General features: G+C 50.0%; 4 protein-coding genes across 4 annotated transcripts; 2 read left to right on the plus strand and 2 right to left on the minus strand.

Moving 5' to 3' along the window:
• Positions 1–229: 229 nt before the first annotated feature.
• JN550_013850 (uncharacterized protein) lies at positions 230–2,220 on the plus strand (the record flags this gene model as incomplete). The annotated part of the gene is made up of 4 exons (XM_049312483.1): positions 230–589; positions 678–1,224; positions 1,306–2,115; positions 2,174–2,220. 4 exons carry the CDS (start codon positions 230–232, stop codon positions 2,218–2,220), a joined length of 1,764 nt encoding a protein of 587 aa, XP_049164178.1.
• Positions 2,221–4,128: 1,908 nt separating this feature from the next.
• Positions 4,129–7,767, minus strand: JN550_013851 (uncharacterized protein; the record flags this gene model as incomplete). The annotated part of the gene is made up of 2 exons (XM_049312484.1): positions 4,129–5,207; positions 5,448–7,767. 2 exons carry the CDS (start codon positions 7,765–7,767, stop codon positions 4,129–4,131), a joined length of 3,399 nt encoding a protein of 1,132 aa, XP_049164179.1.
• A 1,656-nt stretch (positions 7,768–9,423) lies between these two features.
• Positions 9,424–10,590, plus strand: JN550_013852 (uncharacterized protein; the record flags this gene model as incomplete). The annotated part of the gene is made up of 3 exons (XM_049312486.1): positions 9,424–9,452; positions 9,504–10,084; positions 10,163–10,590. 3 exons carry the CDS (start codon positions 9,424–9,426, stop codon positions 10,588–10,590), a joined length of 1,038 nt encoding a protein of 345 aa, XP_049164180.1.
• Positions 10,591–11,146: 556 nt separating this feature from the next.
• Positions 11,147–12,556, minus strand: JN550_013853 (uncharacterized protein; the record flags this gene model as incomplete). The annotated part of the gene is made up of 3 exons (XM_049312487.1): positions 11,147–11,619; positions 11,683–12,436; positions 12,488–12,556. 3 exons carry the CDS (start codon positions 12,554–12,556, stop codon positions 11,147–11,149), a joined length of 1,296 nt encoding a protein of 431 aa, XP_049164181.1.
• Between the last annotated feature and the right edge of the window lie 2,468 nt (positions 12,557–15,024).

Here is a 15,024-nt window from a genome sequence, read left to right on the forward strand (position 1 = left end):
CCGCCTCCCTTTTCTGTTGCAGGCGCAACTTGGTCCACCCTGTACTAGACGAACCCCCCGTGCCGTCTTGGGTGCGAGTCTTTCTTTCCGTGATCGAGACTGCCTACCCGTCACAACTTGTCGGGGAAACACGCACAGGGGATTTGCAGCCTGCTAGCGACCACTAGCAGCTGTGGCAATCCCTCATCCCTCCGGTGACGACACGCTGGCTGCCACGCGCATCGCGACCATGAACCAGCAGCAGCACGACATGTACTACGACTACCCCCCGGCCCCGAACCGGTCGCCGGGTTCTACACGGCAGGGCTATGCGACGGTCGGCCTCTCAAGCCTCGGTGGACGGTCATCGCAAAGGCCCTTCGATACCGTGGGCCAGAACCCGTCGCTCTATGCCGAAGACCGGTTTGGCAACGCGTCAGGCTACGACACCATGTCGCGAATCGACCGCCTCGGGCCCAATTCCAACTACATGCTAGAGAACAGCCAGACCTGGGGATATAACGGTGGAGTGGCCACTATGAACGGCCCCATGAACGGCAACGGCAGGCTCGGCTCGCGAGCTGTCAACCGGAGAGCAGCCTTGCCTACGGTTCGTAACCCCCTCTGCATCACGGCCCAGCCGCTGTTTTTGCCCTATGTATTGTGCCCCCCCACTAACTGGATGTTCCGTAATGTAGACTTGGACTGAACAACCCGGCCTTGGCCATCCCTCAATGAACCAGTACTACGACCCCAACATGTCCATGAACGGGGGCGACGACCTATCGGGGATCACAGATGCACGGGTACTCAGCACACCGGGGTCTTCTGACGCCGAACAGCTCATCCCCACAGCCATTGTGATCAAGAACATCCAGTTCCAGTGCCGAAAGGAGATACTGCAGGGCCTGATGGCATCCATGAACCTTCCTCAGCCCTATGCCTTTAACTACCACTTCGACAAGGGTGTCTTCCGGGGCCTGGCTTTTGCCAACTTCTCCACCCCCGAGGACACGGCCATCGTGATCCAGAAGATGAACGGCCTCGAGGTCATGGGACGGAAGCTCCGCGTCGAGTACAAGAAGATGCTGCCGCAGGACGAGCGGGATCGGATCGATCGTGAGAAGCGAGAGAAGCGTGGCCAGCTGGAAGAGCAGCACCGAGCACCTCTGCCGCAGCACCAGCAGACCGCCCTGCAGGCCCTCGGTGTCGGCGTCAACAAGCAGCCCAATGGGTCCCCTATCCGTAAGTTGGACGTCGCCGACAGACGGACGCGCAGTGCTCCATCTGTCCACCCTTGCAAACCCGCTTACATTTTAGACCTAGGCGATATCGACCTGAACAACCCCGACACGCTGGAGTTCTACACGCAGTTGACCATTTTCAAGAACGACCCCAGCCGCGAGAGTTACATCTTCTCGCCCGATATCGCCCCCGAGCAGCGACGCCAGATCCACATTCTGGCTCACAACATGGGCCTGGAACACCACTCCATTGGCGAGCATGACAGACGCCAGCTTCAGATCACCAAGAAGAGCCAGAGCTCCCCCACCGGCCATGTTCAGCAGCAGCTGCCCCCGAACGTCTCGTGGGAGGATCACCGCCGCGGTTTGAGCCGTGCCGCCACCTTTGACTTTGCCGAGTCGAGGATCGGGGCAGGCGCCTATCACACCCTTGGCAGAGAAGGGCCAACTCTGCAGCTTCCCGGCAACCTGGACGGAGGCATCCCCAACAACCTGCGCGCTGCCAAGAGCTTTGCCGATCTCCGAACCCACAGCCCTAGCCCCGCGCCATCGGGCTCGAGCTACGTTGGTGGGCTTGGTAATGGCCTAGGGGGCTCACGATACGGCGACTACAACTCGTTGAACACGCCCCCTAACTTGACCCCGACATCTGCTCAGAATGCTGCGTCGAGCACGGATGCGCTCCTTGCCGGCGGCATGGGATCCATGAACCTCGGCTTCGACGCCAATGCGCCTCACCTGCGTGCCAGAGATGCCCCGGGTGCTATTGGCAGCCAGAGGCCGGGCAACACCTCCGCTCCTAATCGCAACGCCCCCGATCGTCAACCCCGAGGTCCTGAGTGGGGAGAGGCTTTCAACGGCCGCAACCGAGGCCACATGCAGAGAGGCAGCGGTATGTGATATTCCAGGTCACTAGGTATGGATTGGCTAGAAGGCTAACATCGTCACAGACTCCTCAGACGCTGGCCGGAGCTCTGCTACCTCTCGATTTCACTAGAACACCCCGTTGATGACGAGGACTGCTGTCATGCACCACCTGCAACCTCATGACGGCATCAACGAGAGACGACTTACGACAAATAGACTCCAAGCCTGAAGCATTTCGGCGCCAACCCTATCATGTCTTGCCAGACCGGTCGACATGCCGTGATTCTCGAAATGCATTATCCCCGCGCGCTATTTTCTCTCCTAATCACACCTTGTAATATTGATTTTGTCGTTCCATCCTTGGGAGTTGAGATTTTTTGAAGCTGCATTTTCTGATGGGTCATCTCGATGTTTGGACTGAGAGGATTTGTCTCGCCGAGGGCAATTTGCAATGGCAACGACCGCGGCATCGCTTTTTCCTCTCTGGAGAGCTGCCATGTTGATAACCTAGTCATATATACCCTTCGACAACGGCTGACGCCCCCGCCTTTCACGCCAATCTTCTCTGGATACACCATACAGCGTCTATATGGGCAACCATTTACGGCATCACGACTCTACTCCTATACCCAGTCTTTGGGATTTCTCTTCGAATTCTGAGCACCTGTAATAGGCGACTCATCTCCGAGAGAGTCCCTTTTACGATGGTTACGCTGTTATGACGCATACGCACATCATTTTAGATGGCAAGCGCGATGCTGGCTGGCTGGCCAGCGATGTGAAGCTTAATTAAAGATGCTCACGGAGCATAAGTCAGCACCTGGAGGACGTCGAATTTTGACACTGGCCAGAAGCCAGTCCATCCACTTGCTTGGACATGAAGAACGACACGACGGGGATGAAACTGGTGGAAGTTGATATTATTTTTGGAAATGCGACCAAAGTCGTCACGATGACGAGAAAGAGGTGCAACGAACCGCGAGGAGACACGAAAGCTCGATCGACAGTTTTGTATACCAGTGCATTGTTTCTCTTTTCTTTTTCTGCTACGTTTTTGCGTTGCACTTCCGCCCACACCCCGCTCCTATCGCCACCGCATTATCACCCCGATGCCGGACTTACCAACTCTCGCACCCCATCTCTACCACCTTTTAATCTCAACCTCTCCTGACACGCCTCTCGGGAAGGTATGCGCGGCTTGCTTGGGAGTTTGGAAGGACCACGGCGCCTTGGAGGCTGGCGGGAAGAGATTTGGCGGGGAAGATGGGCAAAAGAAAAAAAGGAGGCCGTGCGGGTTAGTAGCATAGCCGAAGGATAACACTCGCTTAGAGATGCAGGGGACAATATATGAAAGAAAAAGTTTTGAAATGATATATGCTTCGGCATCTTTTATCAGTGAATGGCACGTGTTCGCGAATACACATGCACCTAGATTTTTCCGAACCCTCCTCCGAGAGGTGATATATAGGACGATGGGCTGGCGACTGGACAACTGCTCATGTGCTGGGACCTCAGCTTGAAGCTGAACCGTGAACAATGTTGGAGTCACAGTCACACCTCACCTCACCTTATCACTGCAATTCAGTTAGACTCTCTGTCTAAGTTGGCCAATGTCGACTCATTCCAGCTCCCTGAGTATCAACGGCAGGGTTAGGTAAATCTTGATATGGAAATGACATCCAATATGGAAACTATTCAAAGCGCAATTGAACCTTGTTCCCCTTTAAAGTAAGGCTCAACCTGGAAATATGTAGTGAACCCCTTACAGTACCTCATCGAACATCCAGCAAACCTGGAGCATCGCCAGGACATAAATAAAGTTTGCTAGCATCCCTATCAAGGTATCTATATCTCTTACTACTACCCGTGCTGCTTTACAACTAAGTACCCGGTAGTTCTTGTACTTTATACGCATCATAGTTGGGCCGCATCCACATTTCCACATTTCCCGAGTTCTGACAGTATTAATTGAGATGCAATGAGTAAAATCACAACTCTGGATAAGATAGACGTAGTCATGTATTTGTTCCTATCAATCTCATGGCCGCCCGCGTGGGTTGACGATCCAAATGCCAAATCGCCTTTTCTCGGACTTCTCATCAGGGTTTGACGGATCCCAGCCTAAGTAAAACCTAGAATCTTCGCCCAGTCGAGTCTCAACATCCTCCCAACAAAGTGGCTCCGGGCCCCCGTCGTATATATGCTCCAACACATTACCTCCAGCAAGAAGAGCAAGCAAACTTCCAACACTCGATGGGCTCCGTGGCAATGCGGGCTCCCTCGGGCTTAACCACCAACCCACTACTGATAATATCAAAATACTTAGTAACAAAGCCTCGAGCAGTGCGGTCGCAATCGGATCCTGAACGATACGCTGTCTTCCAAACGGGTATGTGACTGTTGCTGGAAATCTGGGCGGGTCTCCTGATGTTGAATCGTTGAACAGAGTCGGAATCAGTACGTTCGTTGCGTTTTCCGTCACATCCGAAGAATTGATGTCTATACGATAGTTTGCACTCAAAAATTGTGCTTCAATGATGCCATGCTGAAACCGGATGGCGTCCATCACAGTCTCAGATTGAGTGGGATCGCCAATTGCGGAAACCGGTATGGCATATCGTGATGTTACCAGTTGTTGAAAGAAAGGATCGAATACAGTGTTATGTGCTGTCGGGAGTGAAGCAAGGTTTTTGTATAGCTCGGATCTAGTAAATGAACGAAGAGTTCCATGCTCTGGAATATCTCTGGCAGTTGATTCAATAATTTGTGGAGTATCAGAAAGATCTAGATGTAGATCAGGTCCGAAGAAGGAAAAGGTGGTATCCACAAGCTCCATGGTATTATTACACCCAACCGCAGATATGTTGGTGACGTACCCAGGTGATGAGTCGTGGTAGCCCCATATGTATAGAAAGCTATCCCAACTCTCAGTCTGTATTCCTCCAAATTGCGTTGCTGTTGCAGCGGCAAACAGGCATTCCGAGAGTTTTCCAGTCCCAAAGAAAGTGGTACCAGAGCGATGGTCAGAACTCTCGCGCCCCCCCCCCAAAGGAATGTCCACGGTAATGTCATTCGTTGGATCAAGGAACGGTGCCACTGAATAGTTGAGCTTATAGACTGCTGTGATATCAGACTGGGAATATACTCGGCAAGATAATCATGGCCTCAAAGCTGGCGCTGCAACCCTAATGCTAGCCGAAGAGGCATTACTTGTATGGGGGACATTTTCGATTTCCAGAGGTGCCATAGAGAATGTAGGAAAGACGAGGTTCTGAAAAGACCGCTGAGAATATGACAAATTAGTCTCCAGAAGTAAGGATGAAAGACGAGATGTTCCAACGTATTGAGACCCTATACCCTCGAAGATATGAGATGCGGCATGATAGGTGATCTCGGTTGATCTTGGTGTTGGTGTTATGAAGACTGTATTTGGTAAGAGCTTGACAAGGCTTGAAACTGGATAGGTAATAACACGGAACATGGCGGCAGATACCGTTGTCAGGCTGGCTCCAAGCAAAGCAGCAAGCGTGGTTGATACAGCAAGGAAATTCAAGGTTTTCAGCTCCTGGTATAGAACAGACGGCATCAGCCCTCGCAACAGATTCATCTGTAAAACTCCACGGCTGCACCTATCGCGCTTCAAAGAATTGTAAGGAGTCAAGAGCCGAACTTGGGTATCAATAGATGACAGCCACCATGAGATAATAGTTCCGATTGTGGCCGGTACTATCGTCCAAGCATAGAGGAGGTATTTGGAAACGTCGGCATCCATTAAGCCCTGCTGATTGGCAGACATCCTAAGTAAAATCATCAGTGTAGTTCCGCATGCTATAATGGCTAAGAGCAAAGTAATTTGGCTGAGCGGTCGCAGTGCGAGCGGGTTTTCAAATAAGGTGTTTCGAGATGATGCTGGCCCCTCCTCTTTCCTGGTCCCTCTACGGTTATCTAGTTGTGTATTGCCACTTATGGATGAGTGAGAATACTGCAATGGGCAAGAGAAACGGCCATCAAGGAAGCTGTCTAGCCATTTGTGCAATTGCTCTGCGTTTGCTGACCCAAGATCCCTCGAAAAGTTGGAGGATGCAACTTCGCCAGCGAGCACGGCCGCCGCTGCAATGGATCCGGGGTTGATCCTGCGTGTCAAAGTCTTTTTACTTTTGAATTGAACCCACACCATGATCAGTATGCATACAGCCAATAGTGTAATCATCGCTTGGCACACGATTGGTTGGACCCATAGGCGCACCACAATGGTTGAAGAAGTTCCAGTAGAGGCGACGTTGGCTCTTTCCGTAAGCATAGCATGAGCTGTGGCCGCCGCATAATTGGAAAGAAATGCAGCCAGAATATCTTGGAGAACTGTATCGTCCATGAGTCTCGATGTATTCATGCAAGACTGACCACAAAACTGCAAAACAGCTTCAGAGGTCTTATCAGCCCACACAACCGTGCTACCGGCTATGACTTTTTGTGTTGAAATGATAAAGTCGTGGAAGAAGAATTCGACAAAATGCCAAGGGTGAATGTATCTTAATGAATTGGCAGATCTGCCTTTGCGCTGCAAAACACTTCGTACTCCTTCGTTGCTCCGAGAAACATCAAGCAAAGTTTGTTCCAGGGAGGGAGCACACGTCAATGCAACTCCACGTACAATTGCCGCATCCAAGTTGACTATAGTCGTCTCTTTTCCCTCAGAGATGATGGTTTGGTTGATTGAGCGCCACTCCACGTCCACAGACACGAACACCAAGCGATGAGCATCTTGGTCAGTTGAGTTACAGTACTTGCTTGCGAAACCCGGAACAACACGCAGCATCATCCCATGCTCGCGAAAAGTTTTGTTGTTGTCAACCCAGATATAATCTTCCGGGTTAGAGGTAAAGATGTCCCACTGAATGGTTGTTTTGCAACCTCGGTAGCTGACTTCGAAATATGGCTCATCTCCAACTGTCATAACATAACCCACGTCAAGGAAGTGAAATAGGGGCATCGTTATTGTCCTTCCTACATCCACTCTCTCGCATGCCAGGCCAAGAGCTAGTCCGTCAACAGTGGCCTTCGTCTCCATCAAACTTGGGGAGGCTGGATAAAATGTCTGGTAAGCAAATTGATTCGTGCAACCTTCGGGGTATGTCGGGCGAGCACTATTGGTATTGCTCAGGTTATTGATTCGAGACATTGAAGGTTCGGTCCCCATAGCAATATAGTACGGAAGAAGGGAATCGTTATCCTTCAGACGTGCCGGATCATCTACAAATCGACTTGTCAAAATTATAGGTTCAATATTGTTGACCAAATCTGTCGGAGCTAGCGCGAATAATGCGGTAGAGAGCACGATCAACACTTGAAGCAGTAGTGATATAGTAGAGCTGCAAGCCACCTCATGATCCTGATTCCTGAGAGCCCGAAAGGGGACTAGCAATGACCAAGTATCGACGTAGTCAACGAGCAGGGCTACTTTGCTTGCAGTGACTGGGGATGCCTTTAACCAGGGTGCCGAGACCTTTGTTTCGTAGTCCACCCGGTGCCAAAATGCGGCAGCCAACGTCAGAATACCAGTCGTTCCATAAGTCCATAAGTATCGTATAGACGGCACCCCCCCGGATAATCCGAATTTCCACTGTGAAACGGCGAACAGTACCTCCAGGATTGCAATCATAAGTGCAAAACCTGACATGATGAAGAGAGAAGTTGTCGTTCGTAGATAAAAAGGCAGCCAGGATGTGCCTGGATTGTGTTGGCCATGCTGCGTCCCACAAGAAATTTGTGATAGGCCATTAGAGTATCTTTCTTCTAGCATCCTGTGACTAGAGTACTGATGACTCTTGAAGTTGTCCGATACTGACGTGAGGTAGCTGCGCGATTTTGATTGCCCTAGATCTGCGTAGACGATGGGTTGATCAGCAATGGGGCGTTTTCTCTGAGCTGTTGTTGATGAATCGAGCCCAGAGCCTCGGCAGAGATCATCAGATTCTGTAACTAAGTACATGTCTGGTACTTGAGTTGGTCGCTCCTGGCACACAGTATCGAAGGCTAAATTCATTCTGGGCGCCGGCTCTCTCTTAGAGATCTTTTCGGACCGGTCACAAGTCCGAAGGAAAAGGATCCGCCTTAATAGGTCGATAATGTTTGCAGTACGATCCATAATATGTGACAAGGGAACCGTGCTTCAGTACTGAGTGAGCGAGACTCGCTAACCCCAGAGATGTAACTCGATTATGGTAGATAAATGGAGTGAGAATGCTGAACCAATGTGACTATATGGTTGTCTGGCTCGGTGACATGCCAATGAAAGAAAAAGTTGGAAGTGGCACAGTATAGATCGAAGATCAACCCCTAATATACTTTCCCGTCCAATATGCATAATGACGTGTTCTCTTTACACAGGTGAGCCATACGAGGCAGAATTTCCTCTCCATTGGGGGCAAAGCTATGCCACGACTTGGTATTTTAAATTTGGATGAGGCCAAATTTGAAGGGGGGCCGTGGGGTCCTGTTGAATCGCCCTCACAGCAGTAGCGGGGGCCCGACACGCTCTCCATGTTTAAACCACGCAGAGCATGCACGCAAGCATATCATGCAGGACTGGTTGGGCTAAAATACACTTACTGCCATGCTATGTAATCTCGATTGTGACACTGTGAGTGTGCCTGTTTCAGATGGCTGAGGCAGTCTCTGAGTTGAGGCCGACTTTAGCCATTCGAAGACTGTCACACAGGGATGCATAGCCATAAGTCAATCTGGTACCTGGCAGCCCTAGGGAGAAAATTCCACTATGAACTCCTGAGTTTAAACGTAGGCTGGGCCCGCGGGCAAAATCAGAAGGTGATAAAAGTTTGCGCGGTTGTATCCAATCGGCTTCTGCATGTCAAAGTTACTTATGCACCAGCGCCTAATACGACCTGAGTTGTATTGATATGCAAGAGTCAAAATATAGAATACTTCTTTCGGGCTGCAGGGCTGAGGTTAGGGGCTTGTAGGCCCGTCCTGTGTAACAGGGCAGTGGCGCACGAGCAACAGTGCCATCAGCCACTCCGTGGTGTATCACCTGGCGAAGCATTCAAGGCTATGCAGGACAGTTTATTCTCGTAGCGTTTGAACCTTATCCTACCCCATGGAGTCCATATAAACACAAAGACAGCCAACGACTCCCCCCTCCCCTGCAATAACTATACACAGTCGTCCCTATACGCAATTGTCGGACTCTGCTGACAATACCCAGCAACATGTGCCCACGTCGCTGGGCTACGCAGAGGACTGGGATGTTCACCGCCAGACTACTACGCGGCTTTACATCCATGAGAACCGGAAGCTAAAGGAAGTCATGGCCATAATGAGAGAAAAGCACATGTTTCTCGGCACGTAAGTTACACTACTCTTACTGACGAGCTATGGTAATACTGACGGCCAAAGTAAAACAATGTATAAGAAACGGTTGAATGCGTGGAACCTTGTCAAGAACTTGAGCTTGATTGATACGCCCGAGATCCTGCAAGAGACAGAGAAGAGTTCGACAGCCCAAGAAAATATGTTCGTCATTAGGGGGAAGCGAGTCGATTCACAGAAGGTTGCCCGATACCTGAAACTAAAGGTTGAACAAAATATGACTAGCACTAGCAAAAAATCGGAAACTCCTGCGTCTCCCAACGTTTCGCACGCGACCTACGGTCTGTCACAGAGCCGGAACTCCAGAGATATCAACGACCTTCTTTCGCTGAAGCCTGCCTGGCTGACTTCACCAGAGGCTATGAGGATTCCAGAAGATATAATCAGTATATCCCACCAATTTATCGACAGCTCGATAGACAGCAGTGCTGATGGGCTCAGGGTTCTAACTCTACCATTAAATGAAACATTCATATGGTCAACGAGAGTCTACTATGCCAGATCTCTGGTTCTTCAACGGCAATCCAAGCACGGATTCATGCTTCTTGATAAGTCCTGCGAGGAACTCAAGGGACTTATTCTCACCCCGGACCCAGCTATCCCCATATGTACATACATGGCATTTATGACCCTCCCATCCGGAGTTGGACAACAATTGCTTTTGTATATTGCTAATATATTTAGAGTGATGCTTCCCGCACGCCATCCGATGAGATTGATATGGGCCGAACTAAGCCACATAGGACCGAGCCAAACAAGGAATGATGCGTCGCTAAACCTTTGTTCCTACCTCAGCTTTCTGGAGCGGAAGTTCGGCGCAAATGATCAGGCCATCTTCCTCTTCACAAGTCTTGTCTACGACCGCATGAACAGCGTGGGGCTACTGAGCTTGGATGCATCAGAGATGATTTATAGACGTATTGCGGGGCAGTTGCAGAGCTCAGGAAACACAATGGAGACACTGTATTGCAACCTGGGGCTTGCTCTCGCTTACCGTCGCTGCAAACAGCACAGGAAGGCCGAGACCATTATGGACGGACTACGCCTGCAGGCTCGAACAATGAGAGGAGAGATAAAGGAAGACATCGACCAAAACATCTTGGCTTTGAGCTAGTTCTCCACAGGTGGGCCAGGCATATGAAAGTGGGCGTCAGGGCAGCAAAGGACCACGTAACGCCTGGTTGGAATGAACCCGAGCACTACCGCCCTTGGACATGGGGATTGGTTAGCGAGTTGCTTGATGCGTACCGGAAACTTGGATTTGGCCTGCTTGATGCGTACCGGAAACTTGGATTTGGCCAATAACTGGTTGCCAGAACAAGGATGAAGCGGTCGCACGAAATAAACTCTAGACCAACCAATTAATACTGCCTACTCATCTACGATGTCAGCCGAGCGAGGAAGAAGGAAGAGTTGGACACGGCTGAACCTTTTCTTTCTAGTCTTAGTGCGGTGAGAATGATCGCTCTTGACGAATGTGAATCTAAATGACCAAACCCTGCGCCCCGGGAGATTCAGTACCTTCCATTAGCACATTTTATTCTCAATGGGACTTCAGGACGGCTCCTTTCTTTGGTCTTTTTACGGCTTGTCTGCCTCTATGCTCTCTTGCATATGTGATAGAGATACTGAAATAGCTATTGAGCCCAATGGCTGTCAAGAACTAGCAATCATAGTGTTTGCTCATACTTGTCCAAGAACCTGACTATAAGGTTTTCAGTTCTTTCTCTTATGGCCTTGAGCTGCTCTGCCGTCCTACGCTTCCTCATCAGCGGGTTGTCCAATTCGAACGGACTCAATATATCTGTGAACCAGTAGGTGTCTGCGATTCTCTCAAAGTTTGAAATAGTCTGAGGTCTTGCTGCGCCAGCCTGGGCCAGCGCATCATCCCACGCTTTAGCAACGTCCCACTCGACATCCGAGGTGTCTTCAATTGAGGAGAGACGAGAGTACCCATTGAGCATTGCGTTTCGAAGTTGGAGCTGGGCTCCATCTTCCAGTGGGCCTGGAAGCTGGCCGCCTGACATGTTGCCAAAAGAGAATAGCATGAATTCCTCTACGATTGTTCCGACGTATGAAAAGTCAAAATCTAGTATCGCAGTTACCTCTAAGGTGGAAGGATCAAAGAGAAGATTGTTGGTTGCTAGAAGCGGTCAGCACTAACAGTTTGCAACGATTTGAGCTTCACAAACGAAAGTGGGCTTACAAAAGTCAGAGTGGACTAGCACTTTCTCGGGATCTTCATGCTCCTTCAAAATATCTCCTAACCGAGAGTTGATGAAGTTGTCAAGTCTCGCTCTCACTCCTTTATCTGTCCAACCTTGCATGACAGGGTTTTCGTCGGCTTCCTGAAGCTTCACAGAGAATATGGCGCGGATGAACTCGCTATATGTCGCACTAGGCTCTCCCTTGTATATTGTCATCTGCGCGCTGATAATGTTACCACAATCATCGAACCTCAGCCCACCAAATTTGTCGATCGTCTGTGGAACCTTAAACTTCTGAAAAAGTGCCAGGATATCGGCCATTTGCGCTAGCACAACTGATTTGTCTTGCAGGGTGAGATCCTTGAACACCTTATCAGGCATGATCCCATGCATGTACTGCTGTACTGTGAAGCCCTGGCCAGTAGCTACGCTTGCCCAAGCGTAGATGTCAGGGACAATATGACTGTACTTGGACCCGGTAAGTGCCTGTCTAGCAAGAGTCATCGAAGCAACCTCGTTCTCAACACGGTTGGTGTTGTTCATTCCCGTCCTTGGGTCAGCATTGGCTAGTCTGAGGATCAGGGATTTGGTATTTGCTGGCATTGGCACAGTGCCTGGCTGCGGTTCATCGGACTGAGCTGTTCGGAATGTAGTCGCAGTACTTGGCGGCGATGGCAAAGTCACGAGGTAGATGTAATTGTTGTACGGATGCTTGCTGTTCATATTATACTCGACAGTTTCGATCTTGGGAACCTGGATTATCGTCAGCGGGTTTTACTTCGGTGACCGATCCCTATAGCTTACTTCCAAGCCATTCAACTGGAGAATCGACTTGACAAAGTCGAGACGTTGGTGGTAATTTTCATGATTCATCGTGTTGAGATTACGACTGAATGGCAGATCGAGCAACTCGCAGCTAGAACAATTCTTTCGGATTGCGGCACGAGAGAGACTGAAAAGGAAAGTGATCCTGCCTCGACCATGAGTTTTTGTCTGTTTTCTGCTTGGTGATAGCCAGCTTGCGGAAGAGATCTGTGAAGAGTTCGCCTCGTGGGCGTTTTGAGTAGATAGGGAATAAGGAGACCTCTGTCTCGCAGGCACTGGAGTGCTTGGACAATAGGCAGACAGTACGATCGACCGAAATATCTATCGCTTCACAAGGAGTCTGACCTCTTGATGAGTTACGGATTAGTGTACCAATTCGATTGGCCAAAGGTTTGTACCACGCTGTGTGCTTTAGCTCAGTATCACGGGAACTCTGTTTCGCATATACTAAGCTACTTAGGAAGGTGTTAATCTGCAGTCCAACGGCACAACTCACTAGGGGGAGGAGGTGGAGTGGGTTTGTGGCTGGCATCATAACTTACGCGCCGATGGGCTGAGCTGCAAGTTGGTTGCCAACAGGATGCTGAAGTAGCCACCCGGCAGGCAACAAGGTTGTATTCCGCTCTATGGACCATGCGAGCCGGTTGGACACGGTTGCATCTCCAATGTCCAGGAACCTCTTCAATCGGAATGGTGTGCGGCGCCTCAACGTTGCAGTTCTGGCCGCGCCAACAGGGCAGACTGCAGGGGTTGGGGACCGTGACAGCCCCTAGAATTGTGAGGTGTCTCCACCTGTCATCTGCACAAGGCAAGCGCAAACTGAGTCATGGCCAGGAACATACCAGCCTTGGGTCCTATTAGTTGGGAAAGCCCACAAAAAGATATGCATAGTTTGCCGTTCAGCCTAGCCTGTTCTTGGCTATCCGGCATCAAGGGCCGATGAGAGGATCTAGGACCGCGAGCCGATGTGCAAACAGATGTCCAGCGCCGTGCATTATCCAGTAGCTAGGCCTTTCTCCCCCGCCCCGTCTACAGTACATCGATTAGTGAACCCAGCGTCTGATTAGTCCTCATGCAATATTACGGCACGTCGTATTCACCCCGCCAGCTTGATTTGCATGAGAACCTTGGATGCGAAAGTCAGCCAGATTTGCGGAACGGTGCCATCGGCCAGATGGTCAATGTTGCCTCACTACAGGCCTGGCATGGCGTCTAGGAGAACGTTGATTAAATTCACAATCATAGCGTGATACCAGACGAGTTGGCAGTCGTGATTATGATCAGTCGAAATATGCTGCCGGACCGGTCTGCATTAAACTAGTGATTCTTGGAATAGTTTGCTTCAAATGTCACGGAGCCTTGCTCGGATCAGCGCCCGCAATGTATCCCGATGAACAATGGCACCCGCTTGCTGGACCAAGACGATGAAGATAACAATTCGGCGTAGAAACAGCGATATCATACCGCTAATTTGAAGTGATATCATCAGCAGTATCTGAGCCCTGCAGCAAGTGGTATTAGTCGTTGTTGCTTGGCGTCTAGAAGACATGTTGACTCCTCATGTGACTATTGAGTAGTCAGGGTGGGAGAGTTCGAGCTCGCTATGGCTCAAAGAAGGAGCCGACTTACAGAATTGTCGGAGAGTTGGTGAAGAAACCCACAGACTAGCGAAGAACAGACTGCATCCCACTCAGAACCAACTCGTAATCTTTGAATTTATGCTTGTATACTGTTGTGTCGCCACTCCGCCAAGATGCATTGGTATCTGTCTCGAGTGGCAAAGCATTGATGGACGTATTGAGAGTGGGTCGCGGTGGGGGCTCTTGCACACTCTCATTCGGGGTGATTTTGTCAGTTTCTGTCTCAGTCGCTGAACGTAACCAAGGCTAAAGATGTTGAAAATGCCTTTCTCAATAATGGTGCTGTCTCCAGTCTCCAAGCGCTATTAGAGACTCCGCCACAGGCAAGTCTCTAAAGCTATGTACGCAATAAACGACCCTGGAGCGCCCTCTCTTGAGCAGTCCTTTGGGTCCAAAAGCTTGCAGGGAGGCTTTCTCTTCTGTATCTGCAGCCAGACCGCTGAATATGTTGTATAGTGTTAACATATCGCTTTGTAGATATAGTGCTGGCGGGAGGCAGAGGCGTTGCTTTCGCTCTTTAGTTTAAACCCGCGGTCATGATAAAGTCGGCATAGCACAGCTCCCAAAAAGGCATTTGTGGATTGACCAACCATTGAGCGTGATGTCTGTTCCAATGTTTTCCCTGTTAGTACGGGCAAGCATCTTTGTATTCTGGGAGCCGTACGCGTCGACCGAGACAAGTCTTCTTTTGTAATTTCGGTCGTTTCGGGGTGCCAAAATATTCGTAGATCTTCATATTCATGTCAACAATGTGTCGGTCCCCATCCGCTGTATATGCAACTCTGTTAGTGTGCATCATCTCGTGCAGAATTATGTAGGCTGGACAAGGAGTTAGTGTACATTCAAGAGCATTAAGCGCGTGTTCGTATAGTACTG

The sequence above is a fragment of the Neoarthrinium moseri genome, assembly GCF_022829205.1.
Source record: "Neoarthrinium moseri strain CBS 164.80 chromosome Unknown scaffold149_Wmoseri_CBS_16480, whole genome shotgun sequence".
Taxonomy (NCBI): Eukaryota; Fungi; Ascomycota; class Sordariomycetes; order Amphisphaeriales; family Apiosporaceae; genus Neoarthrinium; species Neoarthrinium moseri.